The sequence below is a fragment of the Rhamphochromis sp. 'chilingali' genome (genome assembly GCF_963969265.1).
Source record: "Rhamphochromis sp. 'chilingali' genome assembly, chromosome: 15".
NCBI classification, from domain to species: domain Eukaryota; kingdom Metazoa; phylum Chordata; class Actinopteri; order Cichliformes; family Cichlidae; genus Rhamphochromis; species Rhamphochromis sp. 'chilingali'.
Window position 1 is genome coordinate 15,251,397 of NC_137942.1, and position 24,706 is coordinate 15,276,102.

Sequence of the window (24,706 nt, forward strand, 5' to 3'; positions counted from 1 at the left end):
CTTAAACCTTCAGCAGCGTTGGAACATAAACACTCAGGGGATGAGGAGCGTGCCAAGCTCCATCGACAGCGTAGAAGGAGTTCGAGGATGACATCATGATTCTGTGAAAAGCACAGGAACCAGAAGCTATGGTGGTGATAACAGCAGTTTCCTATGAACATCACCTAACGCTGTGCCACTGTACTGTGCATACGATGACACTCTGAAGGCTGCTGGGATCATAATAGCAGTAAGACAACCCTGCACCCTTTCCACAGAGGTGTTTTCTGCAGAGTATGGACAATGAAGGACAATGAAGGAGTCATAAATATCCCCCTCACAGGACGAAGGCCTGAAGTGAGGTAAAGGGAGGCCATAAAACTAGAGTGCTGAGAGGTCTGCAGCTTTGGAAATAGCTGAGAACCATGTTGACAAACAACAAAACCAACTGGTATGTTTGAATGTTTATTCTACATACATTAGGACTCTGGTCCTATGGACAACGATGGAAACAACTGGAAGAGACATTCATGACGCCCTGCAGAACTCAAACCACTCTGCAGAGAGGCATGTGATGTGCACACCTGGAGGAAGCATTACTAAGCTGAGATGTTTTTGAAAATGTTATCTTCTTATTTTCACTATTAAATTAACAATTTCTTTGTTTGCTCGTAAGATGCAGTTTGCCATGAGATGAGCTCAATGAATGGGATAACTGCTAATACATTTATTAAACTGTGTACCTTTTCAGTAATTTAGGGTGATTTGACATATGCTGAGTAAAAAAAATGTTTGCATTGAAACTGTCAGACATGAGGTATGCATAACTGGGAACTTTCTAGCATAAAGGTCAAAAACGGGGGAATGTTAGAGTTTGTATTGTTGATTGTCATTTATGCTTAGAAATATTTACTTATATATGCTTAGAGTTTTGTAATTAGTTGTAGATTGGTAGAGGTTTTGATCCTTGATAGTCTGCAAACTTTGTGTGTATTAGACAGCACTTTGGGAGCATGAGAGGTCATACCGTGTCTTATTATTTTATGGTAGGATTAACGTAGTTGCGTCTGTTCTAGTCTAAGTGCTCTTTGTTTAGATGAACTGCAGGACTTCCTCACCGTGTTATCTAGGATGAACCATCTAGGGTGAGGGGGAGGCTACCCTCTTCCTGACCAAGGATGTTTGACCCTTTGATCAGCAGTCCACACACACACACACACACACACACACACACACACACACACACACACACACACACACACACACACACACACACACACACACACACACACACACAGGCAAGGTACTCTTTGTGTATGTAGACGTCATATGTTAATGAACTTATGCATATTCATGTAACCTCAATAAAAGGACAGTGATACGGGAAAACGGACGAGACCAACTGGAGTCAAGCGGTTGTCCGGTTCTCTCCCGTGCACGAGTAACATGAAGAACTTTGCCTATTTGTGTCTTGCTTAGCAGTGTAATTATATTGTCTTAACGTTCCAGCGAATAGGTTTATGCTACAAACCTATCAATCACTACCATGATTATAACTCTCTTTTAAACTCTCTTTTTTAAAACAAATTAACTATATTTAAAATCTTGATCAACAGGAAAAAGATCAGTGATTTGGAGACAGACAAGAGGGAGCTGGTTGGTGTCTTTGGTAAAACTGGGGCTGGAAAGAGCTCTTTGATAAATGCCATCATCAAAGAGAAGAATCTTTTACCTTCAGGAAGTGTCAGTGCCTGCACCTCAGTCATGATCAAAGTGGAAGCTAACAGAGGTAGCTTAAAGTATGAGGCAGAAATTGAGTTCATCGCAAAGGAGGTAAAATGAGTTCTCAAAGTTTGATTTGTTTTTGAAGCTAAATCATGTGTTACACTGCAGTTCTTGGGGTTTAAGGTTGGGTACATACCTCAATAAATGGTATGTCATCTATTTTTGTAGGAGTGGAAAGAAGAGTTGTGGTCATTTCGTCAGTTTCTTGACAATAATAAAAATCAGAAAAAGGAAGACGATGATTATCATGATGCTGTTGAAAAGCTGTCGGCACTGTATGGAGAAGAATGGGAAAAGTCCTTTGAAAACCTCATGGACCGCAAATATTTCAAAGAAATTCCAGAATTTCTCCAATCCAGGCGGAAGATTTTGAGATGTGAATCAGTAAGACAAACTCATATTACTACTATAACAGACAGCCATGATAGACTACACACTGGGGATGCTGGGAAATGCACACAGGTGAAACCAGGACAACCTGGACACAAAAGGGAACTGACCAAATTAACAAAAGAGTTATGGAAACATATCTCACTTCTGAAAACAGAATGCAGCATAGATTCAAAAGTCTAAAAAACATAAAACACTGAAAACAGATCCAGTGATCCCAACGAAACAGATCTTACTGAGATCCCATAATCACATTTAGATGATCACATATCCAGAAAAAAAATCTGTTCTTGTAATAACTGTGGTTAACAGATCCCAAGACTGGTCCAGGTCCATTATGTAGAGCAGTGTTTCCCAACCACTCTGAGAAATGATCAGGTGTGCCGTGGAAGACAACTACCTGCTCTAATTAAACGGGTTACCAACTGCTAGTAAAAATGAAGAAGAAGAAATTACACAATAGTCATGCTGTGATTGAGACGACGTAGCACGTAATAACAACAGATAAATATTTGAAAAGAAAAAGTAGTAAATCTGACCTGGGTCCTGGAGAAAATTGTGACCCAGATGAAGGCCCTAGCATGAGTAGTGGTCAGAAGAAAGCTAAAAAGGTATATTGGAGACAAACTGCTATACCTGGTACGCGGAAAAATTATCAATATGTTATTTTGTCTTTTTTTCTTTGGTGGTGTGCCGTGTGATTTATCTGATGTGAAATATGTGCCGTGGCTCCAAAAGGTTGGGAAACACTGATGTAGAGCATGATTTATTTATCTTTTTAAATCGCAGTAAGAACCTTTACCTCTTCACACGACAGTGATCAGTTCCTTGTTTTAACCTACTTACCCTTTTTAAATCGCTCTGTAGAAATTCACTGCTGAGCAAAGTCAACAAAGTGGCCACAAACTTTAGTAAATCAGTGCCTGACAGTCGGTTGTGTCAGGAATGGCATAAAGTGGTGTAAAACCCTGACAGTCAAAACATGCCAAGTTATCCGCTGTAGTGATCCCTTGTAAATAAGGGAGCACCCTAAAGTAGCTTATTAATGTCCCAAAGTGGTGGACAACTGCAAAATACACAGATCAAGTAGTTTCTGCCAATAGTAATACTAACTGTTTGAGACCAAGAGTGTACTTAGTGTGATTTTAAATACAGAATAAAAACTTTTAAATAAATCATAAAAATTTATTTAAATTTTGGTTTTGAATAATAATTAGGCACTTTCTTGAAACTATAAAATGGTTGATTGTTCTAAAAAGGATTTCACATGACCTGAATTTTTATGTCACTGACTTTTTAATGGTTTTTGTAAAGCACTTTTTGTGAGGATTGAAATTAAACTGCACTGCTTTTTTTATTTATTGCAGGCTAATGAACTTTCTGCAAAATGTGTCAAGTACACAAGAAGTGATTCAAAACAAGGAGAAGGCAATGAAGGAAAAAAGTGGTTTTGGCCACTAGTGAAGTGTGTGACTGTCAGGGTGCCAAACAATCCTTTTCTCCAGCATGTCACACTTGTGGACCTTCCTGGAAATGGTGACTGTAACAAGAGCAGAGATCAGATGTGGAAAGGGGTAATTCACATTTACTGCTCTTTGCTTATACTGTGTTGTCTGTAAACAGTCATCTTTCTATTAAGCACTGAGACATGTTATTCTCCTTTCAGATAGTTGGAGATTGTTCTACTGTGTGGATTGTGACTGAAATTAATCGAGCAGCATCAGAGAAAGCAGCCTGGGGGATCCTGGAAAGTGTCAGTAGTCTGATTGGAAATGGTGGCGAATGTCAGCAAATTCACTTTATCTGCACCAAGTCTGATCTTCTTGATGATTCTGATGATCTGTAAGTAAATTTTGCATGCTGATCAACTACACAGTGTTTTCATGTAAGATAAACCCAGGCTAGAATGAAACACAGAGTTGAGTCTTTGTTGTAATGAATGCAGAACATTTGGGTCAAAATGAGTCTCAGAGGCAGATACAATCATATAAAGTTTACTGAAGATGGTGGACAGAGTAACAAAGAGGGGGGGTAGTGGAGAGTGGGACAGGCAGGGGAATTTACACTGTCCTTTAGCAACAAAGTTAAAGTATTTGCTGTGACAAAAAAAAACATTTATATGTAAACATGTCAGTGTGTGGTGACATCACGATCCAAATAAACATGCTGGCCTTTCTCCAAGTGCTTTAGAATAAATGCTACCAATCTCTGATATTTGCGAGTTTGTTTGTTTTTTAAACAATCAAAATAAATACGTTTAACAAATAAAGTCATATCATCATAAATGACTGGACCTGCGAGGCAGACTCGCACAATTGAAGCTCAATAGGTTTATTTTCAATGAAACAAATATAAGCAATGAACTGGTGAATTAGTGGAGAGCACCACCCTAAGGTGGTGGTCTGGGGGAGAGTATGCAATGACTGGCAGTAAATATTTTGGTGAGAGGCTCTGACAACCCAGGTTAGAAAGTAGGAGTATGAGAGGATATTACCCAGACCAGACATTTAAAACTAGAATGCAACAAACTGGAGAACCACCACCATCAGGCAGAGAAACATTGCCACAGCCAGTTTTTTTTTTCTCAAAGATATTTTTATTCATTTGAAGCAGCAAAGAAAATCAGATTTGTTAATTGTTAAAGAATTGTTAAACAGCAAACAAGTAAGTTTCACAGTGACTGTTTGAACTGAAATACTAGAATACAGATTAATGACACACTCACATGTCTTATAATTGGTTTTATCAGTTTACCCCCTGCCCATACCTATAATGCTGGAAGTCGGGTTCGCAACCTGGAGGCTGGAAAAGTATTTCAGGAATTGCCCCCACACCTTGTAAAACTTACCGCTGTTATTGCTAATCGCATACCGGATCTTTTCAAGGCTCAGATAGTACATAAGGTCCCTCAGCCATTGAGCCTGGGTGGGCAAAGGGGCACTCCTCCATCTAAGTGGGATTGCACGTCTAGCTACAAGGGAGGCGAAGGAGAGCATGCAATGCTGTGATGAGGTCAACCGTGCATCAGCCTTCCCAGTGGTGCCAAAAAGCGCAACTAATGGATTAGGATCCATATGGTGTCCAAGAATTAGGGACAAAGTTTGAAATATATCTCTCCAGAATCCTTCAAGGCTAGGGCACGTCCAGAACATATGGATAAGGGAAGCCTCCGCACTCCCACACTTATCACAAGTGGGGTCAACATTTGGATACATACGAGATAGTTTGACTTTGGAGAGATGGAACCTATGCACAACCTTAAATTGTAAAAGACAGTGGCGGGCACATAGGGATGTGGAGTTCACTAACTTGAGTATTAAGTCACATGTAGGGATGAGTATTGATAAGATTTTCACGATTCCGATTCCATTTTCGATTCTGTTTAACGATTTGATTCTTTATCAATTCTCTTATCGATTCTTTTTAAAAAAGGAGAACACTAAGGTCGATTATATATCTTCTCTTTGAACAAGATAGAAATTTAGGAGTAACATGGCCTTACAAACCCAACAGTGAGATCTTAAGAGATCCACAGCCTATGGCTCTTCAATGGAGTGCCACAGGGTCCCCAGGAAAAAAAATTGTAAATGTAAAATAATAAAATAAATATTCTTCTGTAGCAATAACAAAGTATAACATAAATTATTCTTTAGCAATTACACAAGAATATCCACTAATGTCCCTGCCTACAATTAAACACATTCACTTACTGAAAATCGGGGCATCTGCTGTGGCAAATGGGTGCAAGCCTTTGATCACAAACTTAGTCACTGCTCAGTGACATTCGTCTATCCTGGCCTGAAAGGAGACGCTACCAGTAGACTGCAGCGACAACTGCCAGCATCTGAGCCAGCCAGACTCTGTCTGTCTCTTTCATCATGGTCACCTAAATGCAGCGCACAGTAATGGCAGGTTTTGTAATAAGGCAGATCGTACTAACATAATATGCACTGTTAGTTGATTATTTACCTGCCGCATTAACGGGAGAGGACATGCAAACATTACCGCTGCTGCTGCGTTGAGATTCACGAGTCCGGAGCGGAATTTAAAACACGGCATTCATTTAAGGTCATCGTGTGTTTTGCATATTCGTAGTGTTTCCTCCCTTAAATGAAATATCTACTTTGCAAGTATTGCAAGTTGCCCTTTTGTCATCCATTCTCGTAAAGTATAACCAAACTTTTGAGCGTTAGGCGCCATGTTTCCTGCCAGGTAAATGACGCTCCATAACGTGGTGACGTCATTCGGGGCGACTGGAATCGATAAGGGAATCGTTTGCAAAAACGGCAAACAATTCCAAGGAATTGAAACAGTGGGAACCGGTTCTCAACAAGAACCGGGTTTCGATACCCATCCCTAGTCCCATCTATCCACAGACAATGATTGATTTGAATCTCGTTCCCAGGCCATTTTAATCCCATCTATCGAAGAACCATTCAGGCTCACCAGCCTGTCATACATAAGAGAGATAAATCCTTTTCGTGTTGGATCTAGGGTAACGAGCATATCCCCTGGGCTTGCAGCTGGTGCTACCGGGAAGTTTGGAATCTGAGATTGGAGGAAATGTCTGATCTGCAGATATCTGAAAAGATGTGTACGTGGGAGATTAAATTTATCAGAAAGCTGAGCAAAAGATGCAAAGGTATTGTCAAAAAACAGATCATTGAAACATGTTATGCCCCTATCATGCCAATCTCGAAATATAGGATCAGATAACGATGGCTGAAAAAAGGGTTAGAGAAAGTTGAACTCAGAATGGAGAAGCCTGTTAATCCAAAATGCCTCCTCATCTGAGCCCACACTCTCACCGTGTGCCACACAACTGGATTATCGATTGTCTTGTCTGTGGGAAGGGGGGGTGAAGATCCAATCAGGACAGAAGAGCCTGTGGTTGAGTGCAATGGCAGGTGGCTCTATAGCCGGATTCACAGCCAGTTTTTAAATACAATCTACATGTTAACAATGAGTTACAGATGTGCAACAGTCAGGGAAAGCTCAGCTTGGTCAGAAGGGAGATTCCCATATTTTCACCAAAAAGGCCAACAATAAAACAAAACCACCCAGCCTGCCGCAGATTAATGATGGTGATGATAATAGTGATGATGGTAACAGTACATATTTGCACATTTCTTGTAGTTCATCAGCTGATATCCATGATCGAATAGTTAAAAGAAACATTCAAGCCAAGGATGGAGTAAGGAAAGAATTCAACAAGCGAACCAAGATTAAGGTGAGTTTTATAGGCTTACAGAAAATAATACAGACTCTCCATAGTTGTAAGGATGCTTTAAAATTAAATCACATTTTTCCCCAGAAACACTTCACTGATGACAGTTTCAAAGTGTTCACAGTGAGCTCCAAAGAGTTCCTAAAAGGGAAGCATCTAAGTTCAGAAGAAACTGGTAGGTGAAGTCTTGATGCACATGATGTTTTAGTTTGCTCTGACTGAAAGAGAATTATTTAATTTGAATTAAAGTGTGTAATGTTAAAGTGTGGCACTGAAATTTCTTCTCAACAGAAATACCAAAACTTAAAGGATTTTTGCAAGATCTCAATGACTGTCACTCTGAGACAGTAAACTACGTGAGTGGAGCTTATGGGATTCTGTCTTTGATTGAAGGTGCCAGGTGCAGAAAAGAGGTGAGGTCAAGTTATCTATGTGGAACAATATTTTACTGAAATTTAAAACTTCAAATGTTTCCATAAATCTGACACCTAACAAAATTTTAGTTATCAAGATTTTTTGACAGGCACTGAGTGACAACATTTCAAAATGATGAATAAAAAAAGAGTTGTATTTATGTTATTACTCCTTTAATAAAAAATAAATATACTCTTTTAATTTCAGGGTGTTGGAAAAGCAGATGATGTATGTAAAGTTCTCGAGAAAAACATGACAGAACAACTTGATCAAGTGAAAAAAGCAGTTGATGAAGCGATCAAGGATTTTGAACAATGTCTTACAGAAGGGGTTAAAAATTCCAAAACCTCTGAAGAAAAACTGAAATTTTTTTTGGACCGTGATGTATGTATCTGAATTTTAATTAACATCAAAGCAACAGATTTTGCACTTTATATGAGCATGTGTTTAGAATTGTTTTCCTGATCTGTTACAGAAACAGCCTAGTTTTTTTAAGACACTACAGGCTGTGGTTAGAAAAGACGGCATCCACAAAACAAAAAAAGGGGAACACATAAATCTCAACACAGTATTAGCTTCATGCTTGACTGACAGCATTGATGAAAAATTCAGAAAGACCTTCCCGTAAGAATAAACAAATATTAAACTGTACCATATTAGACTATAATTAAAATGATTAAAGCAAACTTGTCAAAACTGCCATCATGAAACATTTTTTCAGAAATGATGTTAAAGGCGGATCTTTCAATGGAGTCATCAGTAGATTTTCACTTGACACAAATTCGCTGATTCAAAAATACCAAGATGTCAAACTGCAGCTGATATTTCTTCAGACAGAGGTACGACATGAAACAATCCAGTTTGTCAGTCTATTATAGCAGAATTTACCAATACAATGAAAAAACTGTCATTTTGTATTTTAACTTATCCATGTTTGATGCTTTTAAGGAGGATAAAATTAAGGAAAAACTCAACAAAATGATCCTAAAAGAGAAGAAAATCATCTACAACAGTCTAACAGAGACAACTGAGAAAAACATGAAAAAGTGCTATGAAGGTAAGAAGATTGTCAGCTTGTCACTGTAATAAATCACAATTGTACATAAAAAATGTTTTGACAAAGTTTATTCTTTTCTTGTAGACGCACAAAAAATTTCTGGAACTGATGCACTGAAAAAAATGAGGAAGACTATTGAGACACATGTATCCTTAAATAGGAACATGTATGAGGACGCAAAAAAGACCATGATGAAGAAGATGAATGAACTGATGGTTTGTCACATTACAAATTATAATGAGACCATGTTGGGGGTTTTCTACATTTGAGTGCTTTTGCTCAGTCTGAACATTCTCTAAAGATTAGCGAATGGCTGTTAATATTTGTATTTTTCAGCATTACAAAGATTTAGTCTGCAATGATGAGTTGAACTGAAGAGCTTAAAATATGAACTGGCCACAAGAACAAACATCTACCCATTAATTCAGGTGTTTCAGTTGTTTTAAACCTCAATATTTGACTCTGTGAAAAGTAATAAAAGCTCTGATGTTTAATTAGATGATCATCTGTAAGGAACTGAAGGAAACCATGGACCACTCCATTAAACTCTCACTCAAGGCATCAGCTTTGAGTGAGAGTCTCCCAGGTAAAGAAAATATAGGCTATGAAAGTAAATCGTTAGTAAAATGTTGAACAATGCTAAGCCCATGTTTTTATATATTTGTTTGCTTTTCAGATGTTTCAGAGCATCTTGAAACTGTCCAGCAACATTACAATGAAGGTAAGGGCAGTCAAGAGGGAGACATAACATCACAGTAGCCAGGTAAATATTTAAATGTTATTTCATGTTACTTTAAAAGTTCCTGTGAATTCTCAAAGGAAAAAGGGTGAAATCTGATGACAATCCTAAGCACCTAAGTATACAGTAACTTTTAAATTTTTACTGTTTAGTGTCAATAAGTGTGCCATAATTTAAGATCAGAAATAACCATTTTAACCCTGGAGAATTTGACCCCATGGGTTCTCCAGGGTTTCCCTAGAAAACCAATGGGGTCAGCTCTGACCGCATGGGTTCTGCAGGGTTAAATTACATATGTCCATTTAACCTGTCCATTTGTATTTTCATCATCTCAGCTAAAAAAAACAGCTGGTTCTTAGCTAGCATTGTGCCAAGTAATGTTATGCAGTGTTAAAGTATGACACCACAATGTTACATCTACTTTAAAAGAAGTTTAGCAGCTACTAGAGCTGCTAAACAACTGCTAACAGTGGTGAAAACAGAAGCACTACCAACATAAAAATTCAGGATATACTTCCCTGAATATTGTCTTTGGACAGAAGTGACTTATTGACTCATATCAGACTGTGACAGCTGAGGTAAACATGCCGAATTTGTTATTGCTGTGCACAGACGAAGTATTTGAATAATATCACCACTTATAATTTGTGTTATTTTACCCTTTTTATAATAATAATAATAATAATGGATACTTTATTGATCCCCATGGGGAAATTACTTGTTTTTCTCTGCATTTGACCCATTCACTCAGTGAAGCAGTGGGCAGCCCACTAAGCAGGCGCCCGGGGAGCAGTGTGTAGGGACGGTACCTTGCTCAGGGGTACCTCAGGGTAGCCGTTAAGTGGATTCGAACCGCCGACCTTCCGATCATGGGGCGACCACTTTACCTACTGAGCTATCCCTGCCGAGTCATGAAAAGTGACACTCTCCAAGTTTAGTTTAACTAAATTTAACGTGTGGATTTTCTAAGCCGATAAGAAGGGGTACTATATTACAAGGTGTAATAACACTGTAGGAGCACTTCTTCATCCCCCCAGTAACTCAGTCTATGCTCCAGAGTGCACTAGGGTTACTGCGCGCTTGTAATATAGTGCCCCTTTTTATCGGCTTAAAAAATCTATACGTTAAATTTAGTAAAACTAAACTTAGATAGTGTAACTTTTCATGTAATTTTACATAAATAGGGAAAACGTGGAGGAGCTCGGTAGCTTCTAAAAGGAGCAAAAAGTGGAGGTAGTTGGAATATATGGGAGAGCCTTTCTCTCGCACAAAGACAAGACAGGTATGCATCAACTCTTCAAAGCTAAGGTAAGAACATATCTCAGTATGTAAAATCAGTGAACTACTCCTTTAAGCCCTGGTTTTGCCATCCACTAAAAACAAAAAAAGACAATTACAAACACAATAATGACTTCCTGAACTTGAGAAAAAGCTGCTCAATGAAGAGTGAACATTCAATGTATCTATGCACACATTGAAAGCTCATTTTTTAGCCTTTGGAGTTTTGGAGGAGGATCGTTTCGTCCCAGATTCAGCATAATCTGCTGGATAAACAGGAATGTATTCTTCATGCACTTTGGGTACTCCAAGTGGAGTGCATAAGTCAGTCCAAACAGGAGACACATTGCCAAAGGAAGACTGCAGATGGAATCCATTACCACATTGCCCTCTAGAAGGATCCCCAGCTGGGAGGGGTTCAGTTCTTGCTCTGGACTAACGTTTTCACCATTGAAGATGATTCCTATTGGGATTTCAAGGTCACCATCAGCAGCATTCTACAGAGGGGGGGAAAAACTGTGAGTTAACCTGTTGGTGGAGAGTAACACAAGTATAAAAGGTCAAAGTATTGTATTTCTATAAATGCTGTTTAATATTTAAGTACAAGTTAATTGTTCAAAAAAAAATAAATTAAAAAACAGGAAAATTTGGGGAATCTGTAAGGCTTATTGTCATTATACAACTGTATAATGAAGTTTGTCCTCTGCATTTGACCCATTCTTCAATGTTGATAAGGCAGCAACCCGTCAAGAGAATGGGTTTTTGTAGGCACATTCTGTAGGCACAGAATGCTTTCAGTTTGTCAAATGAAGTGCTATTTGTCACATCCAAACCTCAGTAAAGTGTTAAGTCCAGAGAGAGGAAAAAACACAAGTTTTTCTGAAACACAACAAGAGTTGATGCATACCTGTCTTGTCTTTTCAGGTTTAAGGATTCAATTTATGTTTTTCTTTCAATAGCAGATTTTCTTTCCCTTGTAGTAAATTTGAATATTACAATTTAATGTCTTTAGTCATGATTCATTTATATTCATGATGCATTTGTCAGTTTTATTCTTGAGACCTTTATAGCACATGACTTATGTATACCATGTTCTTACATTTCTAACATAAATATTATTTAGTGTAATACAATGGTTTAATTTGGTTGTCATGAGTAATAAAGCAGCAGCAAAAAAATACGTCTCTGCTTCTGCTTTAGCTATTATATCATATTGTTTTCTGTTGTTTCTATTCTGTATTGATTCTATAGCTGTAAGATGGAAACATGATTTTTCAAATCCTGATCTTGTTTTTTCTGACACTAAAAATAAGCTACCTGCCAAAAAGTATTTTGTAGCACCACAGTAGTTTGTAACATACAAAAAAATTATCTATGAATTGTAAAGACTGAACCACAAACCAAGTCAAATGATTGTGGATCCTGCTTCCTCTGAAGGTGTTCTTGTCTGGGTGGCCTTATAGGTCATCTACAAACCTCCAGTCACATGTCTTATCAGCAGCTCTCTTCTATAATCTGTGTACCTAGTAACTAACTGGGTTAAAGTTTAGTGGCCTGTAAAATAGGGCCCAAGGATCTGTTAACTTTTATAGCCAAAGTAACCTTTTTTAACCTTTTTTGTTATATTACAATATTACAGGTGTCATCGACCTGGGTCTGAGCGACCCAGGGTCCACAAGCAGTTGGGGTCTCATTTTATATATTTTTCTGCACTGTGCTGCCTTTCCCAAGCATGTTCATGCTTGTGTGTGTATAGGGAGGTGAGACTCCATGTCAGTTTCCTAGAGTTACAAGTTCAGAGTGTATATGCCTGCTGATAAAGTGTCCTGACGGCTGCCGCTATTATTTCCCCCCCAGGACTAGCGTGGAACGGTAGAGAACAGCAAGCACGGAGACTGCAGAGACACGGGAGCGGAGAGCACTAACACGGACATTTTGGGAGAAGACACTGCACGGGAGTCGACGGAACGCACTGGAATGTATTGTTATGTAACATCTCTTCACTGTAAATAAACGCACTGCTTTCATCGCATCTTACCAAGTGTGGTAAGAGGAAGAAGGGGGGAAGATGGGCATCCCATCCTGTTGTTTCTCTCGCATGTGAATATACTTTCCTTCATACACTTCATGTATAATCACATATATTCTATTCATTACACATGAATCTTCTGCATTTACTAATCACAACACACTTAATATAACTTCTTTCTTAATCATACATGGGAAACTCAGAGATTCTCACATCTCTCAGACTTCCACAATCTCACGCAGAAACACAAGGATGAGCAGCGTAGTCAAAAACACTCGTGGAATCTGGGTGAAAAAGTCAGGTATGAAAATAATTTCATTATCCAAACTACACTTTCTATTTCATCATGTTGATTAAATTTAAACACAATTAACCGTTAGCAAAATAACATCTAAGTAAACTCAGTTTTATCACTCTGCATCACGATTCCCATAAAAAGGCTGGATGCTAAGTCCTTTTACTCCACTTTTAGAGATGAACCGAGGGATCTCATTCTCTTTGGCACTTTGAATATGGAAGGAAAATCATTTGTTTTAGTTCTATAATCACATCACAAACTGCAGATATTTTTATGTGGCCCCACAAATGTATGTTTTCATATGCTGTCCCTTTTTGTGTTTTACAATCTAAATACACTAACAGTAAAATGAATAGCACAGGGAGGAAAAGAAGGCATGTTTGTGTGAACCACAATTATTTTATGTAGCGATACAACATTTGAGCATGTTAAATACGCCATTCTAAAAACACAAACACTGATTAAGCAACAATTTTCAGCCAAGATTTATAAATTCTTTTTCCTTCTAACTGTCAGTGAATCTACTACCTATACACCATAATTCAGCAAGTCAAACATAACAGTTGCATTTATCTATTGTGGGATGGTTGTGGCTGGGCTGATGACTGTGACAGAACAGAGTGGCAATTTCTATTTTTATTAATACTTTTGAGGATTAAAGATGGTATTAATAATTATTTTTTTTAAAAGTGTTCATCACCCAACATCGTTTCACTCCTCTGTTAAAAAGTAAAGCAAAAAAAGTAAAAGAAAACACAAAAAGCAAAAAGGAAGAACCTGGATATAAGAAAGTATTTTTCAAAGAAACCTGTAAGTCACTTAAAGTCAAGTTTACTCATAAAATGTGTGCGTCATAATAACGTTACAGGCTATGCTAGGCGTTTGGCCCACATCAGTCTAAAATTGTATGTAACTATGAATAACGTGTTTTGGAAACTAACTGCACAACAGGCAGCACTATTAGTTATCTCAGTCTCCAAGAATAACATATCTAATTTTGATTGAAACTGTCAGAGAAAACGGCAGCCTCGAGCAAACCAGGATATTAGTTTACAGAGGCTGTTAAAGTTATGTCTAACGTTAAAATATTGGTGACACAATAATTTCATCCTAATGGTACTGACATATTCATAGGGTTCATTTTTGAGACAAAATGTCATGAGGTAGTCATGATTTTGCAAATATTCCACCTTGTAGTGCAGTTTGCACAAATTGTTTTAAAAATGCACTCACCCTACAAACATTACTGATGAGTCAAGATCTGCACAAATTGACAGAAACACTGAAGCTACACATTTTATTATTATTGTGATGTATGTCCTATTTGTCAGGTGACAGAAGAACCAACACAAAGCTCAGAGAGTAATGTTGATACAAGATCACAGGTGAAGTTGGATGATGACTTGTTGGTTCATTACTGTATTTGAAGCACATGTGTGACTGCATGTATTTGGAATGTCTCACTGTTATTCATCAGGTGACAGAGGCAGTTCTGCCATGTTGTAGCTCGGACAGAGGTGAAGAGGCGAGGTCACAGGTGACTGGCTGATGGTTTGGTGCTATAGATTAACTAGTATTTATTATCATGACAATTGTTAGGCTGCTGATGTAAATTGATTCATTAGTGTATATTTGACAAAGAATCTGAATTGACATGTCTCACTTTTTATATGGCACGAATCAATGTGTTATTTTATCAGGTGGCAATTTGTCCTAGTGCAGTCAGAGGGGAGGAGCCAGGGCCAAAGGTGAGGCACATCAAGCACATAATAATAATTTTGTGGTAATCTTAGATGAGTAGTCTTATGGACAAAAACCACCAGGTCATTCAGTGTTTCCTTAGTGCTAATGTATAAGACATGTTGGTGTACTATAACTGAAGTAATGTTTTTAAGTCCTTTTATAACACAACCATTTCCTGAAGTCATTTTCTCATGCTCTCTTCATGCTCTTTACATTAATTCTTTCACATTAATGTGCTTCACACGACCACAGATGCACAGGCATTCAGTATGGACTTTGTTTCAGAAATGACTCAAAAAATAAATTAATAAGACCAAGAAATAAAATAGAATGAAAAATAATATAAGACATTTTATAGATACAGATACAGAGAGAGAGAGACAAAAGCAAAAACAATATTTGGCCTGAAACTAGGTCAACCAAAGAGACACAGAGACTGACATGATTTAAATTTTATGGAATTTAATTCATGATACTGTTAAACTAAGTCAACTTAAGCCATAAGTCTATATATGAGCGTCTTTTCTGTTGTTTGCTTTACCGATGTTTCATGAACCAGTAAACAAGTTCAACATGGTTTCAAACAAGGATCCTACTTAGATATTTAATTCTGGCGTTTGGTAAGGTAATAAAGCCACATATTAACAGTGGTGTTTATTTTTCAAAAATAGATAAAAATCATTTACTGTATTTACACATCTTTTTTGGAAATTATTTGAATTTACTCTGAATACCACCACAAATCCAGAGTGAATAAGCATGCCAACCAATTTTTTTCAGTCATATTTAAAGTAATAAGAATTTAATTTTAATCATTTTTTACTTGGCAGGATACAAACATTCTTGAGCAAACCAATCTGTATTATATTCAACGGGCTTGTCAAATTCCAACATTAAGTAGAATAAGTCTCATTTATTAGTCTCATCAGCCATTAGACAATATTATAGAATAGAATAGAATTCAATAGAATTCAACTTTATTGTCATTGCACATGTCACAGGTACAGGGCAACGAAATGCAGTTTGCATCCATCCAGAAGTGCTTTAGCCATGATATAGATATATTACAATATATATTAGCAATAATATAGATATGTAAGTATATTACAGAAATGGGTCTATTATGTTATAATGTACACGGTATGAAGTATGTTGTGATTCATAACTTATGAATATTCTATAACTATAAGTATGCACAGGCTATGAACAGGATATAAATATGAAAAAAAACTATACAGAATATGAAATAAAAAAACTATACAAGAATCTGAGATATACAGTTATACAGAAATGTGAACTATGCAGGTTATAAACAGTTGTAGGATTAAAAATTATCGTATGTACAGAATGATTATTTACACAGAGCTATACAGTAGTGCAGTTAAGATAAGTGACATATGTGGATAATTTCTACAGAGACTATATAAAGTGCTAGTGGTTGTGAGTGGTGGTTCAGTCCATGTTATTATTGTGTGTTTGAGGGTACAGTTGTCCATTGTGTGTGTAGGTGGTTGTGGGTGTGTGTATGTTCAGTCCATGAGTTTAACGTGGGTCAGATGTCAGGAGGCAGAGTTCAGGAGTCTGATAGCTGTGGGGAAGAAGCTGTTCTGGTACATGGTGGTCTTAGTCCGGAGGCTCCTGTAGCGCCTCCCAGAGGGCAGGAGGGTGAAGAGTCCATGTGATGGGTGACTGGGGTCTTTGATGATTTCCCCAGCCCTTTTCAGACACCGCTTCCTGTAGATGTCTTTTATGGCAGGAAGTGGTGCTCTGGCGATGCGCTGGACAGTTTTCACGACCCTCTGCAACGCCTTCCGGTCCGAGGCAGAGCAGTTCCCGTACCAGACAGTTGGTCAGGATGCTCTCGATGGTGCAGCGATAGAAGTTCACCAGGATGTCTGAGGACAGGTGGTTCTTCCTCAGAGTCCTCAAGAAGAAGAGGCGCTGGTGAGCCTTCTTGACCAGCTTGGAGCAGTTGGTCGTCCAGATGAGATCCTTGGAGATGTGGACTCCCAGGAACTTGAAGCTGCTCACACGCTCCACAGCCGTCCCCTTAATGTGGATGGGTGGATGTGGGTCAGCATTCCCCCTGTAGTCCACGATGAGCTCCTTAGTCTTCTCGGTGTTAAGCAGCAGGTTGTTTGTGTCGCACCACTCAGCCAGACGATCCACCTCCTCCCTGTAGTCGGCCTCATCGTTGTCACTGATGAGGCCAATCACCATGGTGTCATCTGCAAACTTAATGATGGTGTTAGAACCATCAGCAGGTCTAACACTAATTATGAGGTGATATGAAGTTTTTATCTCAGTAATAGTAATCTGTATCAGGATACAATAAACCACATTTATCCACTCGCCCTGGATTTTTAGCATGAATGCACAAAATGTTTATATGTCACAATAATTTGCATTTCATTTTGAATAGAGGTAAACTGACATGTATGAAAATTACTTAGTGAATGCAAAGTTGGGAAAGGCAAGCTTGTGCCTGTTTACTAATAATCTAGGTCTGTTTCCTACAGGCACATATGGTAATTAGTGATATAATCCTACATTGCACTGATTACATTATGTCCACACTGTCACACCAAAATGGTAAATGGTAAATGACCTGTATTTGTATAGCGCTTTTACTAGTCCCTAAGGACCCCAAAGCGCTTTACACATCCAGTCATCCACCCATTCACACACACATTCACACACTGAATAAAATGACTCCAAACTGTTTAAAAAGCCAACCATTCACATCCATGCATTTACACCTAACATCCCTCAAGAAGAAGGCTTTGAGCTGAGTTGTCCTTTCCACTTCCACAAAGATATTCCTTGATGCACTGTCAGGAATCATCCTGCTGTCCTCTGCATCACGTTTGATATAAAACAGCTGGACCACAATGACTGAAATAGCCGAGCACACACAGTTGGATGTGCAAACACAGTTCTCTTTAAACCTGACGATGAACTGTATTTCTCCATAGCAGCCATTCTTGAGTTTTATGACACAGTCTGTTCTGTCTGCCTCTTCATGGTTTACAGAGAAAACAGTATTTCTGTTGATGAAGCTGTCAAAGGCTTCCACTGATCTGAATGAAACCAATCGATTTAAAAGCTTTTCTATTGCTAGTTTTATGGATCCTGTGATATGCAGATGGAGTGAATTTCCAAGCAGATTGTAACAATCAGTGGTTTCATTTACTGGTGAAATTCCCCAACCCAAAACCTGGATTGGGGTCATAAACAAAGCAACGAAGGTGGCTTGGCAGGCACTGCCAACTGAGAAACTTGTCTTAAATTTTTTTAAGGTTGTAGTTTATGTTGCTAAGTAGGGCCCTTAAATTTGCGCTGTTCCTCTGATGGAGGCTTTAACATTCGGAGATAAGAGTCCATTTGTGAAATCTGTTGACCTACATACCAGTCTTTCTTGGAGTTCTCTGAGTTCAGCCACAATCCAATAAGTTGCTTAGTCACACCAACTAAAACTGAGTGCATATATTCTGGTACAAATCCAAACACAATGTCAAACAAAGGAAGTCTGGAAAGTAAGGACATTCCTTTTACTCCATACTCTGAGGTGTTTTCATGGGAGCTTTCAGCCTCTCTTGCATTTTCAACAAACATAATTTTTGATCTTGATGCTTGTTTAGTTTCATCATATCGGTTTGTTCTCACAGATCCTGAGCCTTTTGTTACCACTGTGCCAGGGTGTAAACACCAGTCACAACCATATTCTCCATTGAATTGTTTGCAATTCCGGAGAAGTGGCCTCGCCACAGCGTCAGAGGAGCAAACCAAGCAGAAGACTTTTGATGAATGAAGAGTGCCTCTGCTGTCTCTCCACTGAAATTGATTATCTGGGATTAATTTTCTAAGGAGATTCTGGTACATCATCCCATCCATCACATCTTTAATGTTATCATGCTCATCTTTAACTGTTTTAGGTAACAACTCAGTGCTGTGGTTCTCAAGGATACCTTTCAGGAGATCTTTCAGGGATGAGTACAGAAAGAAGTTTCCATTTTGAATGATACTTGCTTTGCTGAACACTGAGGCACAGTGAGAACAACAAGAATCAGGATTGTTTCCCATGAAGATTTTACACACCTGACAGTAAATGTGGTTGGACTTTGTCCTCGAGCTACTGTTGCCCTGGAGCAAATTGGCTCATTACTCTGAAAAGATAAACAGACATGTTTTCTATACACAAATAATATTAGTATAACAAAACAATTTGAGAAGAAACATCAATATTCCTTCATCTTGTGTTGTCAATTGTTGAAACAAACTCCAAATAAAATGGAAAAATGTTGTGGTCCTGCATGTAAAACAAGGCCAAAACATCAGCCAGGCCTACCTATACTCTTAATATTTCATATTCAATTGATGAAGGTGCATTTCAGATATGCATATTCAAACAAATTTGAAGCTGTTTGCATTTTTTAGCTTCATTATTTATTGCTCCTCTTAATGCAGCTTTATGAAGACAAAATGTTTGTTTGCAGATAAAATCATTGTAAATCACTGAATTTTCAACCAGTTTAAAGGTATCTTTTCTGACTTCATTTCTTACCGTGTCTTTGCCATCTGTTTTGTCAGACGCTGAAGCAGATTCCAAATGTTGAGGAAAAATGTTTGGCTCCTGCGTGAAAACAAATACCAAATAATCATTCAGACAAGGCACAGGCCTTCATGATGTTTACTCACAGTTTGTGAAATACTGATAGTTTCCATACAAATATTGTGCCACAGTTCCAAAATGCTTTATTTAAATAAAAATTATTTATGATATCTTGTTTAATCTCTCCACTTACCTTTACTGTCATCAACATGTTGACAAAAGCATAACTTTTTTCATTGGCACTAAAACTATAGAGACTAAAGATCTTATGCTTCACCATCTGCATACTTTATTCTTCATACGAAGAAACAAAAACAACTGAACTTCTCTAACCTCCATTTGATCACAGACATCCCTAGTTTCTCAAGCACGCCCTACCATCCTAACACATCCTGTTTCCCCTAGGATACCTTCATCTACCTGCTACATTACATAATTTACAGAATCAACTGACCAATCAATCCATCATTACAAAATTGTATTTATATCATTCACACAAAACTTCGATACAATCAGCACATGAAAATTGAGACTATATGTGTTGTCTCCTATTTCACCACTAGATGTCACTGAAACAAAGCTTTGAATGAATGAACCAATTTTCAACAGGACTGATGAAGTGGTTCAGTAGAGGGTTCATTGTTTCATTTGCACATCACTAGGCAGGAGTTGGACCCAAATGCAGTGTTCGGAAGTCGGAGAGGTAAACTAAAAAGTGACCTTATTAACTTCAACTAAGTGCAAAATAATTCAGTTAAAAACAAAAACAAAAGTCTTTTAGTCTTCCTCACAGGTACTCTAAAACGGCGGCCGGAAGGCAACAACTCAAACTCACTGTGAAGTGGATGGTTCAAACAATTAATAATAGAATGAGCCTTCATCGTCAGGTTACCAAACCAGGCAGCAATACAAAAAGACATCACAGATTCAATAAAACTTCTATAAAACAAAGACAACATCTCAAATGAGACATTAAAAGATCTAATTTTCCTTAAAAAGAACAGTCTTTGTTGAACTTTTTTAGTAGTGGCATCAGCATGAGATTCAAAACACAGTTTATGGTCAAGTACCACACCTAGATATTTATAACTCTCAACTATCCCAATATCGGCAGTTTTAATGACAGTAGGTGATGAGCTATAAGAGGACTTCCTAAAATCAATAATCATGTCTTTAGTTTTTGACACATTAAGTGAAAGGAAGTACTCATCACACCAAATCATAAAATCATCTACAACCTGTCCATGGCCTGACTCGTCCCCCACTAGAAGACTGACGATCACTGTGTCGTCAGCAAACTTCAGGATATGTCTGTTCGAGAAATTGCTGCGACACTCATTTGTGTACAGAATGAACAGAAGGGGAGAGAGGCAGCAACCCTGGGGTGATCCAGTAGAGGAGGAGAGCACATCAGAAAATACCTGATTCACCCTCACGCATTGTGACCTATTAGTCAGAAAGTCTGTCACCCAGCCGACCAGAGTAGTGTCAAGCTTGAAATGATTGTAAAGCTTGTCAGCAAGTAAGAAGGGTTGAATTGTATTGAATGTCGATGAAAAGTCAGCAAATAATAATTTTGCATGGGTGTGGGGGGCCTCAAGATGCTTATACAAGAGATGCAGGAGTGTGACAACAGCATCCTCCACACCTCTCCCTGCTCTATAGGCGAACTAGAAGGGGTCAAGATGGTGTTCAACATGCATTAAGATCTCCTTAATTATCTTCTCAAATGACTTCATCACTAAAGAAGTCAGAGCCACAGGCCTAAAATCATTCAGTACCTTAGGAGAACTGCCCTTAGCAACAGGAACAATGATAGTATGTTTCCAAATCTTAGATACTGTCTGTAGCTCTAAAGAAAGTGAGAAGATATGGTGAAAAATCCCACTCAGCTGATCAGCACAAGTTCTCAGTAATTGTCCACAGATGTTGTCAGGTCCAGGACTCTTGCTTTTAGTGTGTCTAAAAAGATTAGCTACCCCCCTCTCATCAATACAAAATGATGGGGGAGTGATAGTCTTTTCCCTCAGTGTGCTGGTCTGCCTAGAACAGTCAAAATTCTCAAAAGGAAGGTAAAAACTGTTAAGACTGTCTGCCAGATTTTTGTCAGAGGTAAACCCCTCTAAGGTAATATTACTTTTACCTTTCGTCTGTAGCCCTGCCATTGTTTTCATACAAAGCCAAGCTCTTTTGAGGTTGTTACTGCTGAGTTCTGCCTCAATCTTATTTCTATACCTCATCCTGGCAATCTTTATTGCAGCCCTCACCTCCTTCCTCAATATTCTCACAGTGGGAATGTCTCCCTTGTTAAAAGCAATTTTCCATTTTAAGAATCAGATCCTTAATATCTTTAGGGAGCCACGGTTTGTTATTAGGGAAAGTCTTAAATTCTCTGACTGGAATCACAGAGTCTTTGCAAAAAGAGATGTAGCTACACACCACATCACTGAGTTCATCCAAATCAGAAGTGCTCTCTTAAAACAAGGACCAGTCAGTGCAATTAAAACACCCCTAAAGGGCAACACAACTGTCTTTTGTCCAGACATTAGTCCGCTTCACACAGGCCTTCTCCCTCCTAATCACAGATCTGTAAGCAGGGAGGAGATGAATAACATTGTGATCCAAAGAACCTAGCGCAGGTCCGGCCACAGACTTATATGCCCCCTTAATTGGTCCATAACACAAATCCAGCCTTATAGGACAAGTGACATATTGAAAGAAATTGTTCAGTGATTTCTTAAGATTACAATTGTTAAAATCACCAAGAATAAAATTAGGAGCATCCAGAGAGCGAGTCTGCAGATTGTGTACCACTTTAAAAATGGCAATGAATGTAAACAACAGTGACAAAAATTTGAGGGAACTCCCTCGGTAAGTAAAAAGGCCTGACAGATACTGAAAGGAGCTTGATGTCAGGAAGGCACAACCGCTCCCGCACAGTAAAGTTATTACACCAGCCCTGGTTGATATACAAACATACCCCTCCTCCGTGAGATTTGCGTGTTACTCCACAGTTCCGATCCAATCTGACAGGGGTCCCAAAGCCGCTGATTTGCAGTGAAGTGTCAGCCACGTCTCGGTAAGCGCCATCAGACAAGCCTCCCTGTTTTGCTCCTAAGAGATTGGACATTGGCCAGAATCATAGAAGACAGAGGAACATTATTCTTCCTCCGAAGTTTTCTTACACGCTGACGCACGCTGCCTTTCTTTCCGCGTTTTCTCAAGTGGTGGGGCTTTCCAAATTAGTCTTTGACCGGGCAAATAAATCCTCACCAAGAATCACATCTGTCCGAGCATTAGAAGAGTCCTACATAGAATAAACAGGACCACCGTAATCCAAGTAGTTCCTCACGTGTATAAGTGATTGTCAGTGAGAGTGAATGACTCCAGGTGAATATCGCCAACAACAATTGTTTGACATGTTTTCATGTGAAGCACTTTGTAACAGCGTTTTTGTCTTAAAAAGTGCTATATAAATAAATTTTACTTACTTTACTTACTAATAAAACTAAGGTGTAGAAGATCTCCATCTCGGCAAAAAACCTCATAAAAAGTTAAAACCACGGTTAAGAACAGAGTTAAAACAAAGTTAAAAAGAAAAAGAGAAAGAAAAAGAAAAAGAGAAAGAAACCGGCAGTAAACACCTGCTGCAGGTCGCCACAAGAGCAGTGCCCAGCCAAATTCAAGAATGTGTCACGATCCTGGGTCTTGTAGGAGTGTTTAGCTTATTTTGGAGTTTAGAAACGTGTTATCATAGAATGTAGAACTATTGTAGAGACATTGATACTGCCCTTAAAGTAATAAAGGCCTCACTGTGTCGTGAACTTAGGAGTAGATTGTAGGAGGCCTCTCCCCCACTGAGTGGAAATTCCCCAGAGGATGTTTTAGGGTGGGGGTCTCAACATTTGTAACTGGATAACTGTGGTTTGGAAGGGAGATGGGTTTTATGACCTCCAGGGAGTTACCTACACCCACAGTATTTTAATTGTCACGCACACACATCCACACGCACACTCACTCATGTGCACTCACACATACACACAGGTATGCATACACAGTCACACACGAGCACTCACATAGACACGTGGGAACGTGCACATGTAGGCATTCATGTGCTCGTGCACATAGACACAGACACAGAGTTTGCAGCACACCGTGGGGGGGGTTTATGATGGGGTCGCTTCTATAAAGCTGGCTGTAACTAACAAAGGGGTGAAGATTTGGAGAGGGACACCGGCCTCGTCTTCCCTTCTAGAAGTGCATGCTTTTTTTTTTTTTTTTTTTTTTTTCGATGTAGATGGCACTTTTTTGGTTTTCTTTCTTTTGCTTTATATCACCCACACCAAAAAGTACCAGTAGTCAGTACTTCGTTTTCACATATGCCAGAACCAAAACAAGATGAACGCCTGCCTAGAAAGGTAACTACACATTGCTGTCAACGCAGCCCATACAGTTGTAAGCGCTGGCCACAATGTTGATCACTACCTTAGACTACCTTATATTGTAGTACAAGCGTAAACCAGGTTGGTTATGTAGGTCAAAGTACAACCGCAGCAGGTTTATTGGTACCCTAGCACAGTGTATTTGTGGTAGTAAACTGCTACCAAACATACGCCGCAACTGTAACTATAACAACTATAACCCTGCTTGATAACCAAGCTATAGTCTCTATTGCAAAGGCATACATAAAACAAATTTAAACTACTGGATTTTTGAAACAGATTTGTGTCTTTATTATTATTACAATTACCTATCCTGAAGCAGAAGTTATTTGGGGAGGAGAGGGACTGCCGTTGGTTGAAAAGAGAGGTAAAAAAAAACAAAACTTCAGTGGTGTGGAAACATTATGGGTTCTACTTGACGTGGATCAAGTAGACATAGTGTGTACACTTTGCTACAGTGTCGTAACTGAACCACAGAGCAACACTGCAAAGTTCACTAAACATAGATGTTTACATTTTTCATTTATTTTTTATATTGCAAACATTTGCACTGTTATCAGTATTTGCACACTATTTTATATTATTTTTTAAAGTCATTATTCAATACATTGTTATTGTTAACCCTTTAAATCCCTGTAGAACCTGAACCGTGTAAGCTAGCGCAATAATTTGTTTTGCATATCAAACCAGAGGAGTTGTACTTACATCTTCTT

General features: G+C 38.6%; 2 protein-coding genes across 5 annotated transcripts in view; one reads left to right on the plus strand and one right to left on the minus strand.

Moving 5' to 3' along the window:
• The window catches only part of LOC308411152 (nuclear GTPase SLIP-GC-like), a 31,670-nt gene extending 18,714 nt beyond the window's left edge, over positions 1 to 12,956 (plus strand). For 2 of the 4 annotated variants that reach the window (XM_080904920.1, XM_080904921.1), the window contains 16 exons: positions 1,596 to 1,812; positions 1,933 to 2,148; positions 3,522 to 3,728; positions 3,821 to 3,996; positions 7,291 to 7,384; positions 7,469 to 7,556; positions 7,673 to 7,794; positions 8,003 to 8,179; positions 8,271 to 8,419; positions 8,517 to 8,634; positions 8,744 to 8,852; positions 8,937 to 9,067; positions 9,351 to 9,438; positions 9,529 to 9,573; positions 12,509 to 12,629; positions 12,727 to 12,866. In XM_080904920.1, coding sequence (XP_080761046.1) covers positions 1,596 to 1,812; positions 1,933 to 2,148; positions 3,522 to 3,728; positions 3,821 to 3,996; positions 7,291 to 7,384; positions 7,469 to 7,556; positions 7,673 to 7,794; positions 8,003 to 8,179; positions 8,271 to 8,419; positions 8,517 to 8,634; positions 8,744 to 8,852; positions 8,937 to 9,067; positions 9,351 to 9,438; positions 9,529 to 9,573; positions 12,509 to 12,629; positions 12,727 to 12,745 — 2,077 coding nt within the window. In that variant the 3' untranslated portion in view covers positions 12,746 to 12,866. Of the gene's footprint in view, positions 1 to 1,595; positions 1,813 to 1,932; positions 2,149 to 3,521; positions 3,729 to 3,820; positions 3,997 to 7,290; positions 7,385 to 7,468; positions 7,557 to 7,672; positions 7,795 to 8,002; positions 8,180 to 8,270; positions 8,420 to 8,516; positions 8,635 to 8,743; positions 8,853 to 8,936; positions 9,068 to 9,350; positions 9,439 to 9,528; positions 9,616 to 12,508; positions 12,630 to 12,726 lie in introns of all 4 variants that reach the window. The other 2 variants (XM_080904922.1, XM_080904923.1) reach the window with 2 other exon arrangements.
• A 393-nt stretch (positions 12,957 to 13,349) lies between these two features.
• Positions 13,350 to 23,766, minus strand: LOC308411175 (uncharacterized protein). Its single transcript, XM_080904959.1, has 2 exons — positions 22,532 to 23,766; positions 13,350 to 19,572 (listed from the first exon to the last, which is right to left on the minus strand). The coding sequence occupies exon 2, from the start codon at positions 17,307 to 17,309 to the stop codon at positions 16,563 to 16,565; it is 747 nt and encodes a 248-aa protein (XP_080761085.1). The 5' UTR covers positions 17,310 to 19,572; positions 22,532 to 23,766; the 3' UTR covers positions 13,350 to 16,562.
• Between the last annotated feature and the right edge of the window lie 940 nt (positions 23,767 to 24,706).

Coding starts and splice junctions, on each gene's coding strand:
- LOC308411175 (XM_080904959.1), bottom strand. CDS start 17,309: ATGCTAAAAATCCAGGGCGAGTGGATAAATGTGGTTTATTGTATCCTG.